The sequence below is a fragment of the Podarcis tiliguerta genome, assembly GCF_965153285.1.
Source record: "Podarcis tiliguerta genome assembly, chromosome: 2".
In the NCBI taxonomy this organism is placed as follows: Eukaryota; Metazoa; Chordata; class Lepidosauria; order Squamata; family Lacertidae; genus Podarcis; species Podarcis tiliguerta.
The window spans coordinates 61,074,109-61,097,732 of record NC_139535.1 but is presented as its reverse complement, the minus strand read 5'-3'; the positions used below and the strand labels follow the sequence as shown (position 1 = coordinate 61,097,732).

At 46.8% G+C, this 23,624-nt stretch overlaps 1 protein-coding gene across 10 annotated transcripts in view; it reads right to left on the bottom strand.

Moving 5' to 3' along the window:
- Positions 1-23,624, bottom strand: part of TNIP1 (TNFAIP3 interacting protein 1) — a 52,864-nt gene continuing 29,240 nt past the window's right edge. For 5 of the 10 annotated variants that reach the window (XM_083423054.1, XM_083423052.1, XM_083423053.1 and 2 more), the window contains 14 exons: positions 23,218-23,289; positions 16,272-16,463; positions 13,552-13,646; positions 10,932-11,022; positions 10,309-10,398; positions 8,858-8,923; positions 7,948-8,079; positions 7,181-7,309; positions 6,866-6,994; positions 6,444-6,569; positions 5,293-5,373; positions 4,244-4,441; positions 3,673-3,763; positions 1-2,835 (listed from right to left, as the gene is read on the bottom strand). In XM_083423054.1, coding sequence (XP_083279180.1) covers positions 2,792-2,835; positions 3,673-3,763; positions 4,244-4,441; positions 5,293-5,373; positions 6,444-6,569; positions 6,866-6,994; positions 7,181-7,309; positions 7,948-8,079; positions 8,858-8,923; positions 10,309-10,398; positions 10,932-11,022; positions 13,552-13,646; positions 16,272-16,463; positions 23,218-23,289 — 1,536 coding nt within the window. In that variant the 3' untranslated portion in view covers positions 1-2,791. Of the gene's footprint in view, positions 2,836-3,672; positions 3,764-4,243; positions 4,442-5,292; positions 5,374-6,443; positions 6,570-6,865; positions 6,995-7,180; positions 7,310-7,947; positions 8,080-8,857; positions 8,924-10,308; positions 10,399-10,931; positions 11,023-13,551; positions 13,647-16,256; positions 16,464-23,217; positions 23,290-23,624 lie in introns of all 10 variants that reach the window. The other 5 variants (XM_083423048.1, XM_083423050.1, XM_083423049.1 and 2 more) reach the window with 1 other exon arrangement.

Genomic DNA, 23,624 nt, shown 5'->3' with positions numbered 1-23,624 from the left:
GGGGGGATCACACTTTATTAGGAATAGAATAAAATTAATATATATAATTAATATCATTTTGCTGAAACAAAATGTCTCTAACATTTATACAGTAGGAAGATCGGCAAGCAAAAATACTAGGTGTTACTATTTAGAGTGATGTGTACAGTAAATTCTAATCAGGATTTCCTTCACCTCTTTCTTTCCTATGACAGAAAGAAAAGGGGGGGTTACAAGTGCCCCCGCCATAACATCTATGTTTGGGGTGGTATGCATTGATCTTGCCATGTAACGTTTTGTAAATTGTTATTCTTTTCTTGTCCTCTGTGAGGACAAGAAAAAAGGACCATCCTTTATGGTTACTTCCCAAGGAAAGAGTTTTCCCTGCCGAGTTTGATGGCATTAACCATTTGAGCAGAGGCATACCTAAGTTCCCGGGCACCCCTGGCAAGGAGCTCTATTGGCCCCTCTGAAGCCAGGAGATCCCATGGACCAGAAACTCAAAGAGTTTGCCTTTCACGCTCCACTATTGACTTCCTTTGTGGCCATCAGGGTCAAGTCCACTTTGCTCAGCTTCCCTACCACCACCTCCTCCACTGATCTCTCTGTTTGCCTACCCGCCTTTCTTCCACCCTCCACTCACTGCTTCCTCTTCTGCTTCCTTCCTTTTCGCTCCTCTTGCAACTCATGTCTTTCTTCCCTCCAAGCTCACACCGGGGGCCTGCCAAGGTGCCCAGAGCAGTCTGTGCACCTTGTCCAGCCACCCAAAGCAGTGGAGTGGCAGCCCAGGGAGCGTGCCAATGGGCAGAGCGCCGGAGTGGAGGGGCACGATTTTGGTGCCACCCTGGGCCTGCACCCTTGGCAAGGGCCAACCCCTGATACACCCCTACGTTGGAGTATTCCAGTTATTACAGCAGCATGTAACAAGCCATTTGTACCACCTCTTGCATAGCACACTTTGAAAGAAATGTTTATGACAATTAGGTTAGCTGGATCAGCATTTCAAAACAGTTTTTTTTTAAAGCAATCTGTGGTTGAAACAAGTGTAGGTTTTACAGAAATGTCAAAATAAAGGGCACCTTTGTTTCCTTAGGGATTATCATGCTGAGCAACAGTGAACAGTGGAAACCTTACTGACCAAAGTCTTTGCAGGTTTTACAGACTCTGCCTCAGCCACTTTCTATATGCACTTATTTTCTTTTTCATCCTACCTATTCACCGTATGGTGCACCCTCATAATTAATTTGTCTCTTAAAAAGCAACAACCATCACTTCCCTGTATTTCATCTTTCACTCATTCACATTCAAAGGTCCCTCCCATCTTAAAATGAAGCCTCTCCACTTCCACAAGGATGCTGCTGCTTTGTTGGAGAAACCAGCCTCCGTGCGAGGAGGAGATTGGGGAAGAAACCGTATATCGAGCCAGTGTGCAGAATGCCTATAGAAAGCTGAGCCCCAACTGCATCCAAGCTGTTTCATTATGCCATCAATGCTCTTTTAAGAGTAACACAGCTGACCACAACACATGCAATCGGTGGCCACACAGCTGTGATTCCTTCCGACTCATGTAAAACAGTGGTAACATCAGCAGTACCACTTATAGCAGAGTTTTTAAACTTTGATTTTATGCAACACATATTCCTCAAAAGCCTTTGCTGGTCACTATTGCCCTGCACCAGGAGTGCAACTCTTCTTCGTTTTTTTTTACTAAACTACCACATTTATAGCACAACCTTATTCTGGAGTGAATCCCACTGGCCTCAAGTGGACTTACGCCAAGGAAAGTGGATTGCAGCCAAAGATTAGCTATTCTCGTTAGCACATCCAGTCCATCAGGAATCATTTAAAAACTGCCTTGCTAGATCAGACTGGAGGTCCATCTAGTCCAGCAAGCTGTCTTCAAGAGTTGAGAGAGAGAAGCTGTGCAGCAACACCTGCTAGCCTGTTTGCAGACCACATTTACATTGAGACTAATGGGTTCGATTTCATACTGTGGGATCGAAAAGAGACAGGAACAGAGTTTCAGGCTCAGGAAAACAATGCAGGAAGCTGCCAATACTAAGAGGAGGGTAAGTTAAGGTATAAACTGAGTATGTGGCGCAATACACAAACAAATACTAGTTTTAACCATGCTGAACAGCACAACTCAGTGGAAGCATGATGTTTCCTTGGGCTAAACCACTGGACTCGACATGCAAATTAAAAAATATATATCCAGCATGGGAAAAGTATATTTTACTTCCTATACACTATACAGGGATTGGATTTCTCCTTCTCCCTACCCCCTTGCAAAAATTCAGTGTCTGTAACCTGTCCAGGCATTGGCCACAACAGCTGCTCTGCAAAAGTCATTTTGCACATAGAATGTTTCCGCTGCCACCAAATGCAGATGCCGTAAATGTAAAGCTGTCACATCACAGGGGGAATCAGCTAGATATAGGTTCTGTTGACACAGGGCTGCCAGTGTTTGCCACTGGAATCTGATAGTAGATCCATGGCAGTTGAATCCTTGAGGTCAGAAAGAGTTATTCATCCAAATGCTGAGTGAGTGAGAGGGAGACCCAGTAGTTATTTCCAGTGGTTTTCCCCATAATACTGGGCCACTGTCACTCCTTGGCAGTATCTTCCATACGTCTTCAGAAAATCCTGCTAAAGCTGCTGTTAGCTCAAGCATCCAAGTGTACATGTATTCCACGTACACAGATAAATGTGAATAGTGTCCAGGAGCACAAGGAGGCTTTTATCTGTACATGCAGACTCACATACGTATATCACAACTCCATTTTTTATGCTCTTGCACATGGCCATAGAGTTAGGCGGGCCTTTGGTTTTTAGGTAACCCAAGGCCTGTAGGGTCTGAAAGACAAAAACACACAAATATTACAAAAAGTGGCAGACAGGTCTTTGATCAACAATATACTATGGTGTTCAGCTCACAGAGATTTGAGCTGAACTGAATCCACCATCCCAATCCTCACCAACAGCAACTGCTGAGAACTCCATAGCCAAATGCCCGGTGGATATTTAAAATCTGGCCGATGACATTTAGTATATTTCAGCCGCATCTGCACAACACACTAAACTGTGGTTTAGTGCATGAGCCGCCAGTTTTTGGCAGGTCATCAGCAGTTACAAACTGTTGTGGGCTCCACGCCTGCCCACCCACCCGGTGAAGAGAGAGCTAGGCCCAAAGACACACACCTCTGGCTCCCTGAAACACGGAGGTGTAAGTTTTCCATGAACTTGAAGACCAGTTAGATCTCTGTGAACTTGAAGACCAGTTAGATCTCTGTGAATCGCATACATCAGACCTTACAGGCATGACAAAGATGTATACCTTCAAGGATCCCGCCTCCTTTCCTCCTATTTGTTCAGGGCCCGTTTGTGTGTTATGATAGGCAGGCGAAGGCAGCTTGAAACAGTGCCCTCACAGCACACAGGGTGGCTGCCGCAGAGTGAACCTCCCCAGTTTTGTGTGGCAAATTGGCATGTCACCACAAAGCTACCAATGTCAGGTGCTGGTGATGGCATGAAGGCGCCCCTGCAATGGAAATGATCTACCATGTGGAGCAGCCAAACATTTCTGCACTGTTATCATAGCAGATAAGAAGACCCTTCGAGGAGAGGAAAGAAAGGCAGCATTCACAACAGCTCTCGGGAATTTCACCAAAGAAGTTTGAACCTCTTTCTTACCCGATTCCTTGGGGAGTTGTTTCCCACCATCTGGCGCTTGCGCGTTCTGATTTTGTGAAATAACACACGGTGGATACCAGGTATATTCTGGCTAAAGTGAGTAAGACATAAACAAACAAGCATAAACATGGCGCACAGCTAATGCGTGCTTTAAAATGGAAACTTTGCTTCTCCAAACTGAATGGCCCCACTGTGCAAGTAGGAGGGGCACTGGCAATAGGCTAAGCAGAACCGTTCATACTGGGGTGAACATGCCCTGGGCTCCTTCGAGAGGAAGAACTTAATATGAATTCTATAACTAAAGAAAGAATCAGGACATGCAACAAAATTTTGAGCACAGATTCTGGTAGGCAAAGCCAACAATTTCAGATTTTGGAAAATAGGAGAAGCAGAGCTGCTTGTTCTGGGGATTCACTTGCACCTGGAGTTTTGCACAGAATCTGGGACAATCCTGAGACTCTGATCTTCATTTATTGTTTAAAGAGGCAATGGGTGGCTTTATACTTATAGCCTCCAGTTCCCAGCTGCCTTTTTTCCACAGCCCTGATGCCTTCTGATCTGGTTAACTCACAGGAGGGAATCGGTGGTAGTTCTGAACCGGAGGACGCTCATTTGGCATTGCCGCTGGTGGGTAACGGATCTGCTGCCACTCCTCGTAACCATGATACATGTGGGGCTGGACTGGAGTGGGGCACTGGAACTGGTACATGGGGCAGACTGGGGCCACTGGTCCTGGCTGCGGCTCTGGTTGAAGCCTGTCACCAGAATGCTGTAAGTGAGAAAGCAGGAGGCTGAAAATGATGCAAACACAGATAAGCCATACACAAGGCTAATGATTTACTACTGGAATATCTGGGCATGTGGAGGCGGAGGCATTATTGTTTTTGGTTATCCTGTACTTTTCATCCAGGGACATTTCATCCTGGGCTGACTGAAGGAACACCATGCCCCCTTCACAGTATTTCGATCTCACTGTTGCCAGGCGGAAAAAGTAAGAGTAGGCTGAGAAAAAGGAGTTACCTTTTAAATAAAAGCAGTGGGTAGTAAGAGAAAAATGACTCAGATCTAATCTGGACCTACATGTAGAAGCAGATTTGATCTCCCTGGAGAGGTAAACAGAAAGCCATCTACAGACAACTCTGACACTGTCAGTTTAATGGGATATCATGCCCTATAGTCTGTGGGCCAGAACCAGTCCTTACCAGCTGGGGTGGATTAAAGAGGTAGATCTCTCTCCCTCCCCCCCCCCCCCCGTGTGTGTCTGATTTAAAAGAGAGGTAGAGCTGGGTGTCGTCTGCATACTGATGAACACCCAGCTCAAACCCCGATGATCTCTTCCAGTGACTTCATATAGATATTAAAAAGCATGGGGGAGAGGACGGAACCCTGAGGCACCCCACAAGTGAGGGCCCAGGGGTCTGAACACTCATCCCCCAACACCACTTTCTAGACACGGCCCAGGAGAAAGGAGTAGAACCACTGTATGACAGTGCCCCCAGCTCCCATCCCCTCTGAACAGTCCACCTAGCCCTCAGTTCAACTGGCTGTGACCTAAATTTGGTATTGCCTGGGCAGTCCTATCTTTCAGCACAGTGCTTTTCCTAGCATGGCGTTCTGTACCTGTTTGTGCTGCTTGAGCAGCTTCTTGAACTTGTCCTTCTCTTCCTTCTCTTTACGATAGTCCTCTTTAAAAATCTGCATCTGGCAGGGAGAGAGAAGGCCACAGGTAAGCGAGGAGCTCAAGGCTTCCCTGTCAACTGCACGCTGGGAAGGAGGCCAGGCAAATCAAAGGAGACCATATACAAACATTGTGCTCAAATCTGCTAGAGCAGCTGAGCTCCATCCGAATCTAGGTGCCTTCGTGGAGCACAAAAGGCGGCACATAACACAGTTCTTTGGCTCTAGGCCTCTGCGTGGATATAAGGAGAGGTTGCCCCAGCATACTCTTACAAAGGTCCAGTGAGGTCACATGACTGAGGGAAGTAAGAGGCCATACTAGATTTTGACGGACATGCTAGACAGCAAGAACCACCTGGCTGAGGGAGCAACTACCCAATCTTACTTGAACACACCTTGTCTTTGCTTACTGGCATGCCTCTTCCCCCTCTCCCTCCAAAACAAATGACACAATTATCTCTTAAGGATAAAACAGGCAGCAGATGTGAGCAACCTGTGGAGCAGGGATGGGGAACCTGTGGCTCTCCATGACACTGCTGGACTCCCATCAGCCCCTGCCAGCATGACCAATGGGTAGGGATGATGGGTGCTGTGGCTCAGCAACACCTGGAGGGCCACAGGTTCCCCAGCCCTGATATAGGAGTGAAGTGACTGAACTGTGGTTTGTGAACTGCATCCAGATTCTGAAGAACTTCCAGAAGATGCCTTCGCTTTCTAAGTAAGATTTTGCCTCTTTGTTCTCCGGGCTACCCTCTGGGAGAAGGGGGCAGTCTTAGTGCAGCAATGCAGGATATAGCAAGGGATCCCCTGAAGATCATGGCTAGGCCTAGGAGAAGGCAACGGGAAGCAGGCTGATAAAGACGGGGGGGGGGATAGAAGTGGAAGTGCCTAAATTGGACACTGATGTGGGGGGAGGGAACATGGGAGATGAAACTAATGGTGGATAGAAAGGGTATGTAGCAGTCTTTTGGATTTTGGAAAGCACAGGGCAGCTGGATCAGTCAGCAGGCTGGGATTTCAGAGTGGCCTAATTGCCATCCCCTTCATTGCACAGCTTCCTTTTTGAAACCAGAATGTGCTTTCCGGGTTCCTACCTGGCTGTTGGTGAGCACCAACTGCTTCTGAAGCTTCTCCAGCTGCTGCTTCAGCTCCTCCTTCTCCTCATTCATCCTTTCTCTGTCGCTCCGCTCCCGCTGAAAGTCCTCCTCAAAAATCTTCACCTGGCAGGGAACAAGAGGCAGTGAAGTCCTTGGTTCACAGAGATACAATCCCAATGTATGGCAAGCGCCAAGTGTCCCAACGCTGATGTCAGGAAAAGGCAATGGGCACAACCGTGTTTTGAGCCCAACTTCAAAGACGTTAACAACAACAACAACAACATCGTACCCTGCCCATCTGACTGCGTTGCCCCAGCCTGGGAGGCACAAGCTTAGGAGGCAAAAGGGACACTGTATTTTCTGGAAATAACTTGGCGTCAAACCAAGGGGAGTCCTAGCTTCATGGAAGCCTGCCATACCTGTTGCTTTAGGAGCTCATTCTGGGTCACCACCTCCTGATGCCGGACAGATGCTCCAGGTTCAATGGGGCTGTTGAAGGCCGAAGGGGAAGGAGCAGAGGCTTGAACATTCAGGGCCTCTTCTAAGGCCTGAGGGGGGTCAGGAACAGAGAGGACAGTTAAAATGGTCTTTTCTCCACAGCAGCTTAGCATCAGTAAACAATATGTTTGCAGATATTGTAAGAGATTTAAGGCTATCTTACTGTCCAGGAAAGCTCATAACCTGGGGTAGGAAAAACTGGCATGGCTACAGAGAAGCAGAAGTATATTACCCACCTTATTAAGCCGTAAAATCTCCTTCTCCTGGTACTCCCTTTGCCTGGTGACTGGAGCCAACTGATCCTGAAGGAACTTCACCCTCTGTTTTAGGTCTTTCACCTCACCGGCAAGTCTCTCCTTTTCTGCCTGAGAAAGACAAAGTCATAAAAGTCAAGACAGCTGTATACCTTAGGACCACAGATCCTCATTCTACCACCCTCCCTCCCTGCCTCAAAACCAGAAGTAGAAAAACTGGAAATGAAATGAATGAGAATTGGGAGAAGATTTAAAAAATAAATTTCAGGCTCCTGCCTTGCAGATTCCTTTACCTTCTTGAGAACATACTGTCACAGACCAGGTGTTGCTGTACTACAACTCCCATCAGCCCCAGAAAGCATGGTCAACGGCCAAGGGATTATGGGCGTTGTGGTTCAGCAACATCTGGAGGGCCAAAAGTTCCCCACAGCTGCCACTGACTAATTGTCTATAACTGGGTAGCCTGCTGAAATCTCAACAAATGCAAGTGGCTATAGCTTTGCCATAATTCAACTGCCTGTCCATCCCTCTAACCCATGTCCTATCCTCTCTGGTCAAATATACTATCTAGCTCATCTACCTTCACACTAGACAGGCTCGGTATCCCATGCTCAGTATCGTTGGTCTCATCTTTTATAACAGGGATGCGGAACTTGTGAGTGGGACTACAACTCCCATCATCCCTGACTATTGGCCACGGTGGGTGCTGATGCATTTCCAGGGAGTGTCGGACCTCTTATCAGACTCACCTCCTCCTCTTCAATCTTGGATTTAGCCAGCAGGAGCTTACGGTCAAAATCCCTCTGCTTCTGCTCTCGTTCTGCCTCCAGCTCCCCCAGGGCTTTCTGGGAGTCGGCAAGCTTCTGTCGTAGATCTGTTATCTGCCAGGAGGGGAAGATGACATGAAACATGAAACAAACCACAGAACAGAGCTAGAAATACTGCAAACATTTAAAAATATGCAGTATCTCTTGTCTGACTCTATGAGAATACTATAGAGAAATGAGAATAAAAATGCTAATAAAATGGGACATCTCAGACAAAACACACACACACACACACACACACACACCCTAGAGGCCTTGCCCTGGTATTCCAATGTTTTGAAGTCAAATTAAAAGAAATATTGAGAGGACAACCGGTTATGAATTTTTATTGGAATTAAAACCAGTTCAACTGGAAATCTATCATGAAAACATGCCCACTCAATAGGTAATGATCTCTGGTTTATTAACAGCTTCTCAGCTTGTTATAGCTAAAAATGGGAAAAGTTCTAGGATCACAACGCGTAAGGAATGGGTAAATAAAATCTGGCATATAGCACAAGCCAAGCTAACCGAAGTAATGAGATTAAGAGATGGCAGACAACAACAATCTGCTTGTTCTGGCTGACTGTCAACAGTATGTTGAGTTTGGTGCATTGATGCAGGCCAGTAAGATGGAAGACAAACATTTATCATAAAAAGCATTAAAGCCAGAGAGAAGATGTCAGTGCCATAGAGAGACCCAGCTTTCCTTCTAGCAACATGCCTGTTTACATTCTTCCTCTCCGACAAGGCATATGAGAGAAACGCAAAGTTCTCTGGGTGTCGTATTATGTGAAATAACTATCACCTATAAAATTTGATTTGTGCAAGGCATTTGGTACCCTGCTATTACCTTCTGCTCGTACTGCTGCTTCATGGACCGGAAATGATGATCCCACTGCTTATTTACCTCCAGCAGCTAGAAGGAAAGGCACAGAGTTATCATAGGACAGAATCTCAATTCCCTACTGATGTAGCCAAAGCACTATATTGCCAGCGCTTTCTAGTCTGTCCAGCAACTCTCTTACAGGAATAGCCTCCTTCAGGCTCTGCATAGATTGCCAAACCTGATAGCACTCAAAGCTGGTTGACCTTGGGCCTCTCTTGAACAGCAGGAGCAGCTTTTCTGCAACAATAAATGCCTAGCAGCAGACCTGCTGCTGCTGATCGGAGGCAGGAGGAGTGGAGTGACAGTGGTAGATTTGGAGTTGAGCAGCAGCGGCACTGGACTGGCTCCACTGCTGCACCAATGCAGCCCCGACCTTGCCACCTCTTTTGGACACATGGCAGCGATGCTGCTGCCTGGATGCTACTGTTGCAGCTCCATCCCACCTGGCATCTCCAGTTAAAAAAGGTGATGCGATGTTAAAAGGGAAGATCTCAGCAGGAGACCCCAGAGAGCCATTGTCAGCAGACAATCCTGGGCTGAACAGAAAAAGGCACCTGACCCTGCTGCTAATGCAGGCTACCATTGTGGGATCACAGTTTAGACCACATGACAACATCATGGAGCAGCAGCTCACTCAATATGTCGAGGGTATGAATCAGATCTCGATGTTTCCAAGGAAAGGGGGGGGGGGGCAGATGTCAGGTTCCTGGAGATATGGGAGGCACTGTCTAGTCCCCACAAGAATCAGCCTGACATTTAAGACCGTCTTCAGAGGTCCTCATCAGGCTATCCCTATCTTCTCAAGTGAGGCAAGTAACTGGTAACAGGGCCTTTTGGGTTGTGGCAGAATGTAGGAAGCCAGACCAATGGTTCACGGAGTCCAGTATAGTCTACACCAGACATAGGCAAACTCGGCCCTCCAGCTGTTTTGGGACTACAACTCCCATCATCCCTGACCACTGGTCCTGTTAGCTAGGGATGCGTTGTAGTCCCAAAACATCTGGAGGGCCAAGTTTGCCTATGCCTGGTCTACAATGACTGGTCCGCCATGCTTTCAGACAGGGGTCTCTCCTTGCCCTACCTAGAGATGCCAGGGCTTGAACCCTGCAAGATGATCCACCTCTGTGGCTCTTCCCTGGTTCATTTCCCAGGCTTCCTTGATGCTCACCTCTCGGGGGTGAGGGGTGGGAATGAAAGCACTGCTCTTTGCTCTGACACTTTCAACGTGATCCGACACTGCCCTGCCTTGTGGTTTGTGGGTTCTCCGCTTGCCGGGGCAGTATTGTGACTCGTTACAGTTGTGAGTTGCCTCAGGAAACTGTGCATTTAAGGGGCAGGAGATGTAACATTTAAAATAATAAATGTGTGGAGCTCTCCTCTGGCCTTAGGTCACTTGGGGCAGGAGTCCTGCTTACCTCGTTGCGTTGGTGCTCGAGGATCTTCACTTTCTTCTCACTTGCCCCCAACATGCTTTTCCCTGTGGCTTTCTCCTCTGCGGCCCCCTTCTGAAATGATGGCACACAAAAAGATCATGAGAAGAGGCTAAGCCGATCATAGCAAGCAGCTCACAATTCAAGAGCTTCTCCTTCCCAAAGCCAGCATCCAAAGAACTGGACAGTAAGGCCTATTTTCTCCCACAACAACCACGATCCAATATACATTGGAAAGGCAAATAAGAGCAATCACTATTTAACAACCAGGGTGGTTTTACTGTCATGCTTAATGCATGCATGCATGCATGTGGGGGTGGGGAGTGGGGGTGGGGAAGAGGCTGGAGCAGGAAGTCCAACAGCCACTCCACTCCAGTTCTGCGCTCTTGAACAGTTACCCTGCAAGATCAGGCCCAGGGTAGCGGGCCAAGATGAACAGACTATCTGGTTTTAAAACACAGCTGGGGAATCTCCAGATGTGGTTGTACTCCAGTACTCCTCATCCCCAAGCAAAATGCCAAGGGTCAGGGATGATGGTAGGTGCAGTCCAACAACTTCTGGAGGGCCTCAGGTTCTCCATCTCTGTTTCAAAGGGAAAAGCCTCCCACCTGTTGCTGTCCAGCACATTCTACGCCTTCTGCCTTGACTCCTTCTTTGCTGCCCATCATCACCATCTTCCTGAGCTCCAGATTCTCACACCTACATTGGGAAGGAATAATATTAGCAAGATGAGCACCAGGGAAGAGAAATCATTCTTCTGGCTGGAGCTGACCAAAGACATTTTGCCAGCTGAGGCATGGCAGAGCCCCTCTGCCCCATGGTGTGTGCCAGGGCTGCCACTTACTGTAAACGCCATGGTGAAGCTGCTCCCAAGTCTTGAAAAGGTTCGCCACAGTGCCCAGCCATGCAGCTGCCAGCAACTGAACCTCAAATGGCATGGGAGTGTCTCACTTGTTCTGGCACACTGGCGGGAGTATGTGCAGGGGGCTGCTTGCTTGGCTGCCCCTCTGCCACCTGAGACAAGTGGCTCAGTGTTACTTATGATAGGCCTGCCTTAAAAACTCTAGGTTCCTATCTTAAAGGGAAAGATAAGGCTTCGAAAGGGCTTTCTGTCTCCACCCACTTCCCTTTTAAACCTCTGAGATCAGAGCACAAGGCCAGGCCAACTTGTCAACCATGTGATGTCATAAGGATGGCATGTGATTGACAGGTGGGCAGCCCCAGCCACCTGTCCTGTTTGGCTTGCGAGGCAGATCCTGCTAAGGATGCCCTCCCTGGCTACATACCACCAGTTAAGGGTCTTTCAGTGCCAATGAGGATCTCATTATTCTAAAGTAACATAACCTATGAAGGGAAAAAAATGAGTCTCTTAGTTCACTTTTATGTTAACAATGGCAGTGTTCAAATCAATACAGTGTCTACATCCCCATGGTACCTGGTAAAGATTCTTCTTTACTAAGATCTGCAAGTAAATTAAAAAGAGGACAATTGCCCCTGAAGTTTGAAATGCAAGACTTCTATGTTTGTTCTGAATTTTTGCTTGGTATGGTGGCTAGATTTTACGGGGAGGTTTTCCTGGCGTCAAAGTCTTTTACATTCTAAAGCTTGCACCCCCTCAGCAACAGAATGTGACGCAGTACAAGACTTCAGGACAAGATTTCTTTCCTGAGGGCCAGCTCTGCCCTTATAGACCACAATGGAGAACAGCTCAGAGAGCGCATGGAAGTCACAATCAGGCAGGGCCTCTAGAGGGCAGCATCTCATCTAGGAAGACCAAGGGACAACTTTTTAAAAGGTCTTTTGACTGGAAATATCAAGAAGGTGAAAGCCCAGCTATTCAGAGAAGCTTGGGTCTTCCCCAGCCAAAGCAATCAGGACACCAGTGTCTGCTGTCTCTAGGGAACTGCTGGTTGGGTCTTAGAAGGCCAAAGGACTTCATGATCTTCAGGCTAGGGAAAGGTGTTTGCCTGAGCCCAGGGGTGTTCGAAGTGTGTGGAGGGGCAGGGGCATGCATGCAAACCCTGCTGCATCCATGTTTCCAAGTCCACTTGCTCCTTTTAAAACTTCATGGCTTGAAGGAGGCTGCTATGCAGGTTTGACTGAAGGCACTTAGAGGCCTCTGTGCAAATAGAGAACCAGACTTTATCGGGAATCTGTCATGTAAATACTTCTAAGTACATTCCGTAAAATGAACTTCAGACGGTTGCACTACATGGCAACTTGAGGATGGGGCTTGCTTAGACAAACACTTGCAGAGTTTTGGGGGATTACTTATTGGGGGGAAAGGGCAACACCAAGGTGGGCCAGCACTGGTATTAGGGTCTCTTTTCCAAGGCTCACCCTGTGCTACCCAATGCAAGGAAATTCCCCTTATCCTTCTCTGGGATTTCCCACCATTATTGTTACTTTTCAGGGAGTGGCTCCACTCCTTCTGTTCCTTACTGCAAGGTGGGTTGGACTCCCAGTGCTTGGAATGAACTATTCAGATTAACTAATTCACCAAATTATTTTTTAAAAAAATAAATATCCGAATTACACCTGAAAGTAGTTTTGGGTCAACTGAACATGAATTAAATTTCCTTTGCAGTGAAATTTGGGAGATTTAAAAATCATTTTAATTATATATGTGTGCGCGCATGTGTTTCATTGCACATAACTCCGTAATTGTGGCCACTGCATTTGCCATTTTTACCTATCTGAAAAGTGATGCTGCTGTTTAAAGCTTAAAGATCAGAACTGTTGGGAAAAATAAAATGCTTGCATGTTCTGATGTTCTTGCAGTGTATTTTTTACTTTAGCAGGACAGCTTGCAAAATTCTGAAGGCTGAAAAATATATGCCAAGCACCATCACAAGCGAACCGTGAAATGAACTGGAATGGAATTAGTTCTTTTTTTTTTTTTTTTGCAAGGGATGAACTAGAATTAATTCCTTTTCTAAAATGAACTTTCTAAGCACCAGTGTTCTCTACCATAACTGCACTCATCTCTCAAATCCAAGTTTCTTCTGGGCTCTTTAATGCTTGCTCAGGGTGGCTGTACAGTGTGATGGGTCTTAAGAAATCTCCCTAGGAGCAGAGCAGGGCAAGGGGCGGGGGCCGGTTTCCACCAGCTTCAGGTTTCCAATATTAACTTCAGAGTCATCACACACAGACACACAATGAAAACGCCTAGATCACTGCTCTGCCCAGCATGACTGCATTCTCCTTTCCCACCTGACATGCCCTCACCTCAGCTTCTCTGAAACCTGGTTCCTTTGCTCTAGTTCCTTCTCCAACTTTGCCCTCAGCTCCTCATTCTCGTTCCGCAGCTCCTCACACAAGGCCTGTATAAAAGAAATGGGAGAGGGGTATGAGAAGCATCAGCAGTGGAAAGAGTTATATCATATTAGCCAAGGGCCATTTTCTTGGTCATAAACAGCTCCTGGAAATTGGCCACCTGCTCTTAGCTAGCTGTCGATGCTGAAATTTGAATTTCCTAGTCCCCAATCCCATGAACCCTTTCCTCAGATGTTGACAGGAATGCCAAAGCTATATTCCACCCCGTCTTCCTTGCTATTTATATCCCACCTTTCCTTCAAGGAACTCAGGACATAGACTGGGTCTCCCCCACCATTTTATCCTCACAACAACCCTGGGAGCCAGGTTAGGTTGAGAGATGGCCCCTGGTTCAAGCTCATCCAGTGAGGTTCATTTGCACTTACATAGCCTTAGTATGACACTGTAACAATTCTGGTTCTCTCTAATGTTGAGGAAAGATGGGAATAAGAAAGCAGGAATTATATCTGCCTATTAAAACTGCAGGGCCAAAGTAAACAGGATATTATTCATGTGGACCTTGCATGACTTTTTTTTGGGGGGGGGGACTAATAGTTGCTACAGGTGTGGGGAGATGGATTGGGATCATGGGGGAGCATCACGGTTCTGCCCCATCACGGTTCTGATCAGAGGCAGCTCCTGTTGCCCTGCCCTCCACACCTGCTATTTGCAATGGGGTGAAAGTCGCAAACGGTAGGTTGAAAGAATATCAGCCACTTTAGTCAGGATTAGAGGCAGCCTGTATTTGCACCTCTTTGGGACTGACTGGGACAAAAGGGTTAAAGTCCTCCAGATCCCCATCTGACAGCCCCCCCCCCCCCCCAGCATGCTGGTTATTTGTCATGGTGTTTTGCAAACTGCGCAATGCCAAATGACACGGAATAACATCCTGTTCAGTTTGGCCCACAGGACGCACTTCTGGGCATCACTGCCAGGGAATAAAAAGGAATAAATAATGCAATTCTCCTTCCTCTTGAGGACTTCCCTCGTTTAATTTACTGAAACAAAGTATAAATCACCCTTTAAATGGTCAATTGCACAATGGCTTGCCCCAGGGAAAAGTCTTTTAGTGGTGAGTTTATGACCTGAAAGGTTGTGGGGGGTGTCTGATGCCTTACTAAGGGTGTGTCATATCCTCAAAGTTTCCCTTCCTAGCTGGAAAGGGAAGAAGAGTTGACGGAAGAAAAACTAAAGTGAAGCTTCATTCAAAAATGCCAGTGCTTTCCCCATCGACAACATTGCGAACGGTGGTCAGGAACCTTTATGAGGCCAACAGTGTGCCAGAGCATGGGTGGCTTTAGAGAGTACTTGAAAGCAAAGCCTGGTGGCAACGTGACTGGAAACACACATATTCAACGGGGCTTAATTGCTGCTATCAGTACAGTAGTGGTTAAAGGTGGAACTGTGATCTTGAAGTTCCCAGTTAAAGACTCAGCTCAGCTGCAAACACACTGCTATTTCCCAGGCGTGGTTCAACATCCATCACATGGGAGTGAAAATACTGGCCACATGTTGTTGTTTTTAGAGGGGGGAGTGAGTGAAAAGGAAGGCAAAGAAATAGCCCTGGAAGGAGAAATTAAAATGTGATAAAATCACAGGGCCAAAACAGCTATGTGGCTTGTAATATTTCTTGGTTGGTTCAATAGCTGATCTTAGGTTCTTTCTTCTGCTTACTTGTATCCTGATCTCCTGTTTTGCTTTTATATGTTGGGGAAACCCAGCCAGACGGGCAGGGTATAAATAATAAAATTATTATTATTATTATTACAGTGGTGCCCCGCAAGACGAATGCCTCGCAAGACGGAAAACCCGCTAGACGAAAGGGTTTTCCATTTTGGAGGTGCTTCGCAGGACGAATTTCTCTATGGGCTTGCTTCGCAAGACGAAAATGTCTTGCGATTCCTGGGGTTTTTCCCCCCCCCGCTCCCCACCCCTTTTCTAAGGCACTAAGCTGCTAATAGCCTTTTAGCAGCTAATCCGCTAATCCCTTAAACCTTTAATAGCTGCTAATAGCCGCTAAACCGCTAATCCGGTAATGGGCTTGCTTCGCAAGACGAACAAACCGCTAGACGAAGAGACTCACGGAACGGATTCTTTTCGTCTTGCGAGGCACCACTCCATTATTATTATTATTATTATTATTATTATTATTATTTATCTGCAATGTATGTTGAGCTTACTTGTACTGAGTTGCACATTTGTTGTAATGGATGGGTGTCATGGGTGGAAGGCGTGGACATGTCTGGTGCCCTGTATTGCACCAGGAGCCGTACACTATGGAATAGAATCATAGAATTGTAGAGTTGGAAGGGACCGCGTGGGTCATCTAGTCCAACCCCCTGCAATGCCGGAATCATAGCTAAAGAATCCCTGAGAGATGGCCATTCAACCTCTGCTTTAAAACCTCCAATGAATCTTCCAAGGGAGTCAAACAGCTCTTACTGTCAGAAATAAAAATTATTTTTGTGGGAGGAAAGTGTTGTGGGTAAGTGCATCACATTGCACATGTGTTTTGGCCACTCACTGGGATCAGGGGTGGGGGGTGGGGAGAGAGAAGAGAGGAAGCCAAGACAGTTGCTCATGAAAACCGAAAAGCAAAATGAACTATGCACATCTACCAGCAGCCTTCGAACCTGAAGGATGGATGTTCTCTGCTCGTTCTTGTGCACCTTGGAGGCCAGCCGGTTGAACTCCAGAGCCATGCGCCCCAGGTGGGCAAAGAGCTGCGTTTTGTCCGACTCCTCAGCAAAGAGACTCAGCGTGTTCTCCAAGCGCTGGAGGTGCAGCATCAGGTTGCCGTCCTCTTTCTGAAGTGGCTCAATGTCCTGCAAAAGACACGGAGGCGCAGAAACATTGTAATCTGGGAGGAGGGCAAATAAGGGCTAAGTTTAGGCAGGCTCAGAGAAGCAGCTTGCCACCTTTTCCTTCCTTCATCCGAGGCCTAGAGTGGGCGACACTTTTGTCTCAGGATGAGTTACTCTGGACTTATTTAAAGAAATATCAGCTACAAAGTAAGCACGCTGGATAGAGTCCCCGTGATTGGGGGGCGGGCACGGTTTGCTTCTCCTGGACAAGGTATTTCCCCTCTGAAAATCTCACCCTGAAGCTGCACTTTGCCCCCATGCTTCAATGGCAGGGTGGGGGCGAACAAGATGGCATAGGAGGGAAGAGGGGGACTTCCCCTTCTCACAGTCCCACTCACCTGCCCTGGCAACCTTGAGTGGTGTTTTTTTCTAAAACAAATACATAGAAAGCTGCCTTTTACCAAGTCAGCCCCCTGGCTGTGGCTCTCCATGACTTCAGGCAGGAGTCTTTGTCAACCCTACTTGGGAGATGCCAGGAATGAACCTGGGACTTTTTGCATGGAAGCCAAATGCTTTGCCACTGAGCCACAGCCCTTCCCCAAACACTTCAGCTTCTCCAATCCCTTGGTCCTTTCGGTTGCCGTTGCCTGCAGCTCTTCCACTTAAAAAATAATAATAAATTCCTCTCTCTTTTTTAAGGTGGGTTGACCAGGAGTGTGAACAGTACAAAACTGCTCTCATTTTATGGTCTAAATGTTCTAAGCATAATTTAATGTCCAACTCCAATTCCTCAAAGGGAACCTAAGTTGGGCTAAAACACCAAGGCCAGTGTTTAGTCCTTGAGGCCCTGTATGAGAGATGATTCTAGAGAGATCCAGTGTCTTTAAGGGACTTGCCTTTGTCTGTGGTATTCTGCACCTCCAGAAGAACTCATTGCATTACCCATGCCCCTTTCACCTTTGCCCTGTTTCTATTATTGCTGAAAATTCCACCTGAATGCACCTTAGCTGTAAGCAGCAAATGGAGCCTGCCCTCCTATTAAGGCAAAGTAAGATTACTGCCTCAGGAGGCACATGCTAAGAACAGAAGTGGATGACCCCCTGGCTGTTCTTCTCTTTGAAGGACAGAGCTGTGTGTCTCACATGGCCTGTCCCACTCCACTTAATAGTTTAGTACCTGCTACCCTCAGGCGCAGAGTAAGACACCCCCTCATTGCTGGCACTGAAGAAAAATTCAACTGCTAGTCCAGTTGTGTATGTGCCATTTTTCCTTCACCTCAGACTGCTAAATGTTTTAAGCTAACCTTGCCAGTAAAAAAAAAAAAAAAAGGATTGCCAGAACTAGTTTGCTTCCAAGCTCCTAATGTCACCTAAAAGTAGTGCCTAAAAATAATCCCCTCTCAGTTTTTTCCAATTGCAACTCATTTAACATCTAAAGGGCTTTAAACCAACTTGGACCAAGTTCCTGACAGCCGTTTTGAGAGTGCTGAAAAATTCCTTTGACACTTCAACACAGAAAACAGCCAGCATGTAATGTAGGAGAACTCCAGGGATGCTGGAAATCTGGAGCAGAAATCTACAGATTTGGGTGGGTGTCTGCCCCCCCCCCCCGGCCATGCCACACACTTTAAGGACGGAAGATTCCGGCATATCTTCTGGGCTTGATTTGTGGCTGGGCTCCCCAGCACTCAGTTTCAGAGCTCATTTTCCATACTAAATATACGAAGGACGAATGAATGAATAAATGAATGAATGAATGATAAATAAAGTGTCTCTGATGATTTACTTGGTGTCTTTCCTTCACCACTGAGCAAGGCAGCATGTCTTTGGTCTGTATACTTGGAATTATGGCACATGGCTTTCTGGGAAGACAGTGTAGTAGCTTACATAAGAATAGGCTGAATCAAGCCAATGGCCCATCTAGTCCAGCATCCTGTTCTCACAGTAGCCAACCAGATGCCCGTGGGAAGGCTGAGCAAAAGAGTACTCTCCCCTCTTAAGGATTCCAGCAACTGGCATTCAGAAATGTTCTGTCTCCCACAAGGAGTCTGGAAATGGGAGACACTCCTAGGAACCAGCTCATCAGACCTGCCTTATACCAAGTCAAATCATTGGTTCCTTTACTTGAGCTTTGCCCTCACAGACCGACTGAGGATTTCAGGCAGGGTTCTCTTCCAGTCCTACCCAGAGATGCCAGGGGTTGAAACTTCTGCATGCAAAGCAGATGCTCTGGCCCTTCCACAAGCACAGGCAAAAACTTGACAACCAATGAATAACAACAAAAAGCTGAGCACACCTCTTTACTCTCTAGCAAATGCCTCTGAATAAGGACTCTATTCATTCCATTCTCTGTAATTTCTACATTGCTAATGAAAAAAAAAACACTCCTGCAACTTGGACCACCACTTCCACCTGAACTTCACTCCCCCTTTCCCCACCTCTCTCACTCCTACCTCTTGCTGTTCAGTTCCAATGGGTTCGATTCCAAAGTGCTGGCGGCACATGAGTCCCTCTGTCAGAAGCTCTACAGCTGAAATGCACCCACTTTATACGAGGCCCTGGGTTTATGGCACACCTGCCCTTGACAGGCAGCCGCAGAGCCACACCCTCCTCCCTGACGTGGTTGAGCCAGGCATAGTGGAGCACTAACCTGGTCTGGGTTGTTATGGCTGATTAGTTACTCGGTTGCCTTGGAGACGAAAGCCACCATTCACAGCCAAGCAATCCAGGTCAGGAAAGGGATGTCACCCTGCGTAGATGTAGCAAGCATGGCCAGATCAGGCTGCATGCCAGCTCAAAGAGTCACCTTGCAGGCAGCCCATCAGAAAGGAATCCTTGAAGGTAAAAGGCAGGGAAAGAGCAGCTTTCACCCAGGACTCATGAGCTGACTCATCCTCTCCGCCTCTCCGTGAACATGCCCCTATGAACTTGGTCCACAAAATGAAAAACCCCAGTCTTGCAAGAGACTTTGTCCATCTCTGTTGCTGCTGACTCATAAGGGAAATACACACAGGAATCATAGTGTGTCTTTGGTGCCAGATCTTTATTGCCTCATCTGTTTCTAGCTCAATAGAAGTTACATCAAGGAAGACAACTGTACTCTGGGCAGGTTCCAACCAGTTCTCCCATAGCAGGGATGGGGAAAACCAGAGCCCTGCAGGTGTTGCTGGACTACAGCTCTCTGACTACGCCACGGCCAGTCGTCCCTGCCCATTGGGTGTACTGGCAAAAGCCTTTTTCAAGAAGCAAAAGACCTTGCACTATCTTACTCTGATGGCAACAGCTATCCCAAATATCTAGGAAAATGTTTCAGATGCTACTTGTAGTAATCCTGGTTAATATTAAAGCTTCAGTCTCATTTGGGAGCAGTAGCAGTACTGTCAAACCTTGGTTGTTGAACATAATCCGTTCCAGAAGCCCGGTTTGACTTCCGAAACGTTCGACAACCGAGACGCAGCTTCCGATTGGCTGCAAGAGCTTCCTGCTCTTAAGCAAAAGCCGTGTCAAAAACCAGAGCATTTACTTCCGGGTTTTCGGTGTTCGGGAGCCGAAACGTTAAAAAACAGAGCCATTCAGGAACCGAGGTTTGACTGTAGTAGAAATTGCTTGTGAATCAATCTCCCAGCCTGCTCAAGGTCTAGATGCTTCCCCCTTAAGTTCTCTAAAGTTTCTATACTTCCCATCAATTGCTTCTACACCTCCCCATGAATTCATTTCAGTAATACCATATTGCACGACAAGCTTGATGCCATTTTTGCAGTCACAGCTCTTCCGGTTGTATGCACTGGTTTCTGCTTGTGCTTCCTGCTCACAAAACCTGGGATACCTTTTACCTGGGGGCAGTCAGATCCTGAGAACGTCCAATGGACATTCATAACACAATTTATGCTCAGATTAAGCATTATAGATTCAATGTAATAGCATCACAAGTGGCACAGGACTGCGCAGCCTAAGGCAGACGGTGCACCTTTTGGGGCATCACAACTTTTACTGGTTGCCAGAAGAATTCATAAAGCTTTGTGATGTACCAGAGTTCACCAGCTGCTGTTTCTGCCAGCAGCAAAGCATGGCAGAGAACCGCTCACAGCCGCCTAACCACACCAGCTTGGAGATGTGGCAGGAGCCACATTGGCTGACACAACGCCAACTTATCTGGGGGAAAGGCTCTTTAATCTACTGCAAACCCTGGGAAGCAGTTACTACAGGCAACTAACAGCAAGCCAAGCTGTTGACATTACAACAACCACCCCCATTGTGTGCCTTAAATATGCACGGCTGTTTGCCCCACCTAGTTCCTCAAGCACTGATGCTGGGCCTGTTCCACACCTTCTCCAAATCTTTTTTTAAAGGACATATTTTTATGTAAGAGCTGTTTCTTTTAGCCTTCTGTTTCTTGTGCCTCGCCCATGCTGGCTCAAGAGCAACGCACGAAGGGACTTGTTCTGCGACAGCTTTAAAATAATTGAGTTAGGATTCCCCCTTCGCTCTGCATAATAGCCCTAGGAAAGTCATGGGCAAGATCGAGGAGGAGGCACTTGGCTAGGGAACAGAAGTCACTGGCTAGGGAAAGAGGGTCTGATTCTTGCTAAGAAACAGCTATTTAAAATTATTTCTCTGGAGGAAGAGTCCCTTTTCTCCCTCATGGTTATCACTGGTTTGGACAGGAATGTATACTTTGTTCTGCCACTGGCCAGATCCAATTTCAAGCTGGGTTGATGTGACAGGATGGAGGCAACTCACCACCACAAATGAACAAGGCAGATTGTTTGCGGGCTAATGTTTTAACAAAATATTTTCATGTATCTATTTATTTATTTATTGAATTTATATACCGCCCTATACCCAGAGGTCTCAGAGTGGTTCACAGAAAAATAACCAAAACATAAAACCACAATATATATAATCAAGATTAACCCCCCCCCCAAAAAAACCCCACATTTTAAAAGGGCATAGGATGTCAATTGAATCAACCAAAGTCTGGTTAAAAAGGAACGTTTTTGCCTGGCGCCTAAAGGTGTATAATGAAGGCGCCAGGCGAACTTCCCTGGGGAGAGCATTCCTATTTAAGAAGATAGGCTTGAGAAGCGAACAGATAGCCAAATCCAGAGATATCTGTCAGATCTCCAGAGCTCCTCGCTTATGAAGGTGAAGTGAGAGCTCTCATTCACTGCATTAAAAGATTGTAAAACTTTCAGAGAGGTAGGGTGCTATTTAAAGCAGGTACTAAAACCACCGCCGACATTACACTGGTTCACGTGATCTAGAAGGATTCGCTAGATTGCTCCAGTCAGTTTCATTTCATCACTTGGGTTTTTTCCCAGCCCCTTTCCTGAGAAGTGCTGTCTGGATATAAGCGGAGTTCTCTGCCATCCTGTTGGCTGACTGCCCAAGCCTGTGAGCCTGCACATCTCTCAGAGGAGAAGGAAGTAGCTGGCCACCACACAGCTTTGCATATGTGAGCAAGAAGGGGGGGGGGGGGAGAGAAGCCTCTTGACAGCAGCACTTTCAGATTACACTTCTCAGTAGGAGAGTTCCCATCAGCTTGTTCTGGGAAAGAGGCCAAATGAAAAAACTGCGGCACGTGCCTGGTTTGTGCGGTTACAGCCTCTGCGAGTGGCAGCGCACCAGCGCAAGGAAACTCAGCTGGTGGCCCAAGTCAGGTCCTGAAACAATCACCTATTTAGGGGCAAACTACACATACTGCAGGATGCGGGTGGCGCTGTGGGTTAAGCCACAGAGCCTAGGACTTGCCGATCAGAAGGTCGGCGGTTTGAATCCCCGCGACGGGGCGAGCTCCCGTTGCTCGGTCCCAGCTCCTGCCAACCTAGCAGTTCGAAAGCATGTCAAAGTGCAAGTAAATAAATAGGTAGCGCTCCGGCAGGAAGGTAAAGGGCGTTTCCGTGCGCTGCTCTGGTTCGCCAGAAGCGGTTAGTCATGCTGGCCACATGACCCGGAAGCTGTACATTAGTTCCCTCGGCCAATAAAGCGAGATGAGCGCTGCAACCCCCGAGTCGTCTGTGACTGGACCTAATGGTCAGGGGTCCCTTTACCTTTTTTACACATACTGCACTCAGTTGCAGAAGCAGCAACCTGGAGCAGAAAGTTCTACAAAGAGGGAGCAGCTCTCTCTTTCTTTCCAGTACCAATTTCCCCAGCATCAATAACTTCCCAGCTGATTTTAGCTCTATGAAGGAGGAAAACAGAGGGGTATGGATATAATCATACTGGGACATAAGGAAACTGAGGGTTTTGTGAAAGGAAAGGTCCACAGCAAAAGGATTGAGCACCCCTTCTGCGCCACAAGATCCGTGGCTACAGATTACAGCAACTCATTGCTGCTTCCAGTTCAAGACCACAACATGGGGAGGGGAAATATTCCAGTGACTGAGCACCCCTTGTCGTTTCTTCCTCAGCACATCTTTCTTTCTCCTGATGTTTTCTCCATGTGAAAAAAAGAAGATTGCGAGTGGCTCACGGCAGATGCCTCTGTTGTTTCTTTTCTTTTGCTTAAATTACTCTGTGAAACGCGATATAAAATAGTTCAACTGCTCTATAAAACCTGCTGTCTAGTTTAGCTTTCATCTTCTGGAGATCTTTATATTTCCCTGTCTCTGAGCAATCAAACCACACAAGGAGATTGTATGAAAAAAATACATCGGAACTGAACGCACAAACAAAAAGTTAACAAACAAAGGAACTTCCAAGACAACACGACCCATAAAACATTTCCCCCCGTTTTGCGTCTCAATCTAAACAAGCTGTTTGGATTAACATACCGATTTTTCGGTGCTTCCCTGGGAAGACCTTTTATCCTCAGCTCCAACAATTTCAAACTCAGATGAAGATCCCTGTAGAGAAAATGAATGAATGTAGAGTTATATACCCCAAATTCCAATGTGCCACTTACAGGAAAAAAACAGAGCAGGGATTAAATGAGTAATTTGGGTTTCCCCGCTGACTACTGAATGTGTTTAAAAAACAAACAAACAAATATATGGTGTCCTGCTTACTTAGAAACAGGATAAAAAAGCAAAATACCTGCAACAAAATATTGCCATAAATCCTCACCTCCCAGCATACTGATCTTCAAAAGGTGGGTTGCTGCCTGATCCAAGATAAGTCGCAACAGGAACCACCACCACTATGCAAATATGCAATTAAAGATTAAGAAATGGATCCCCAA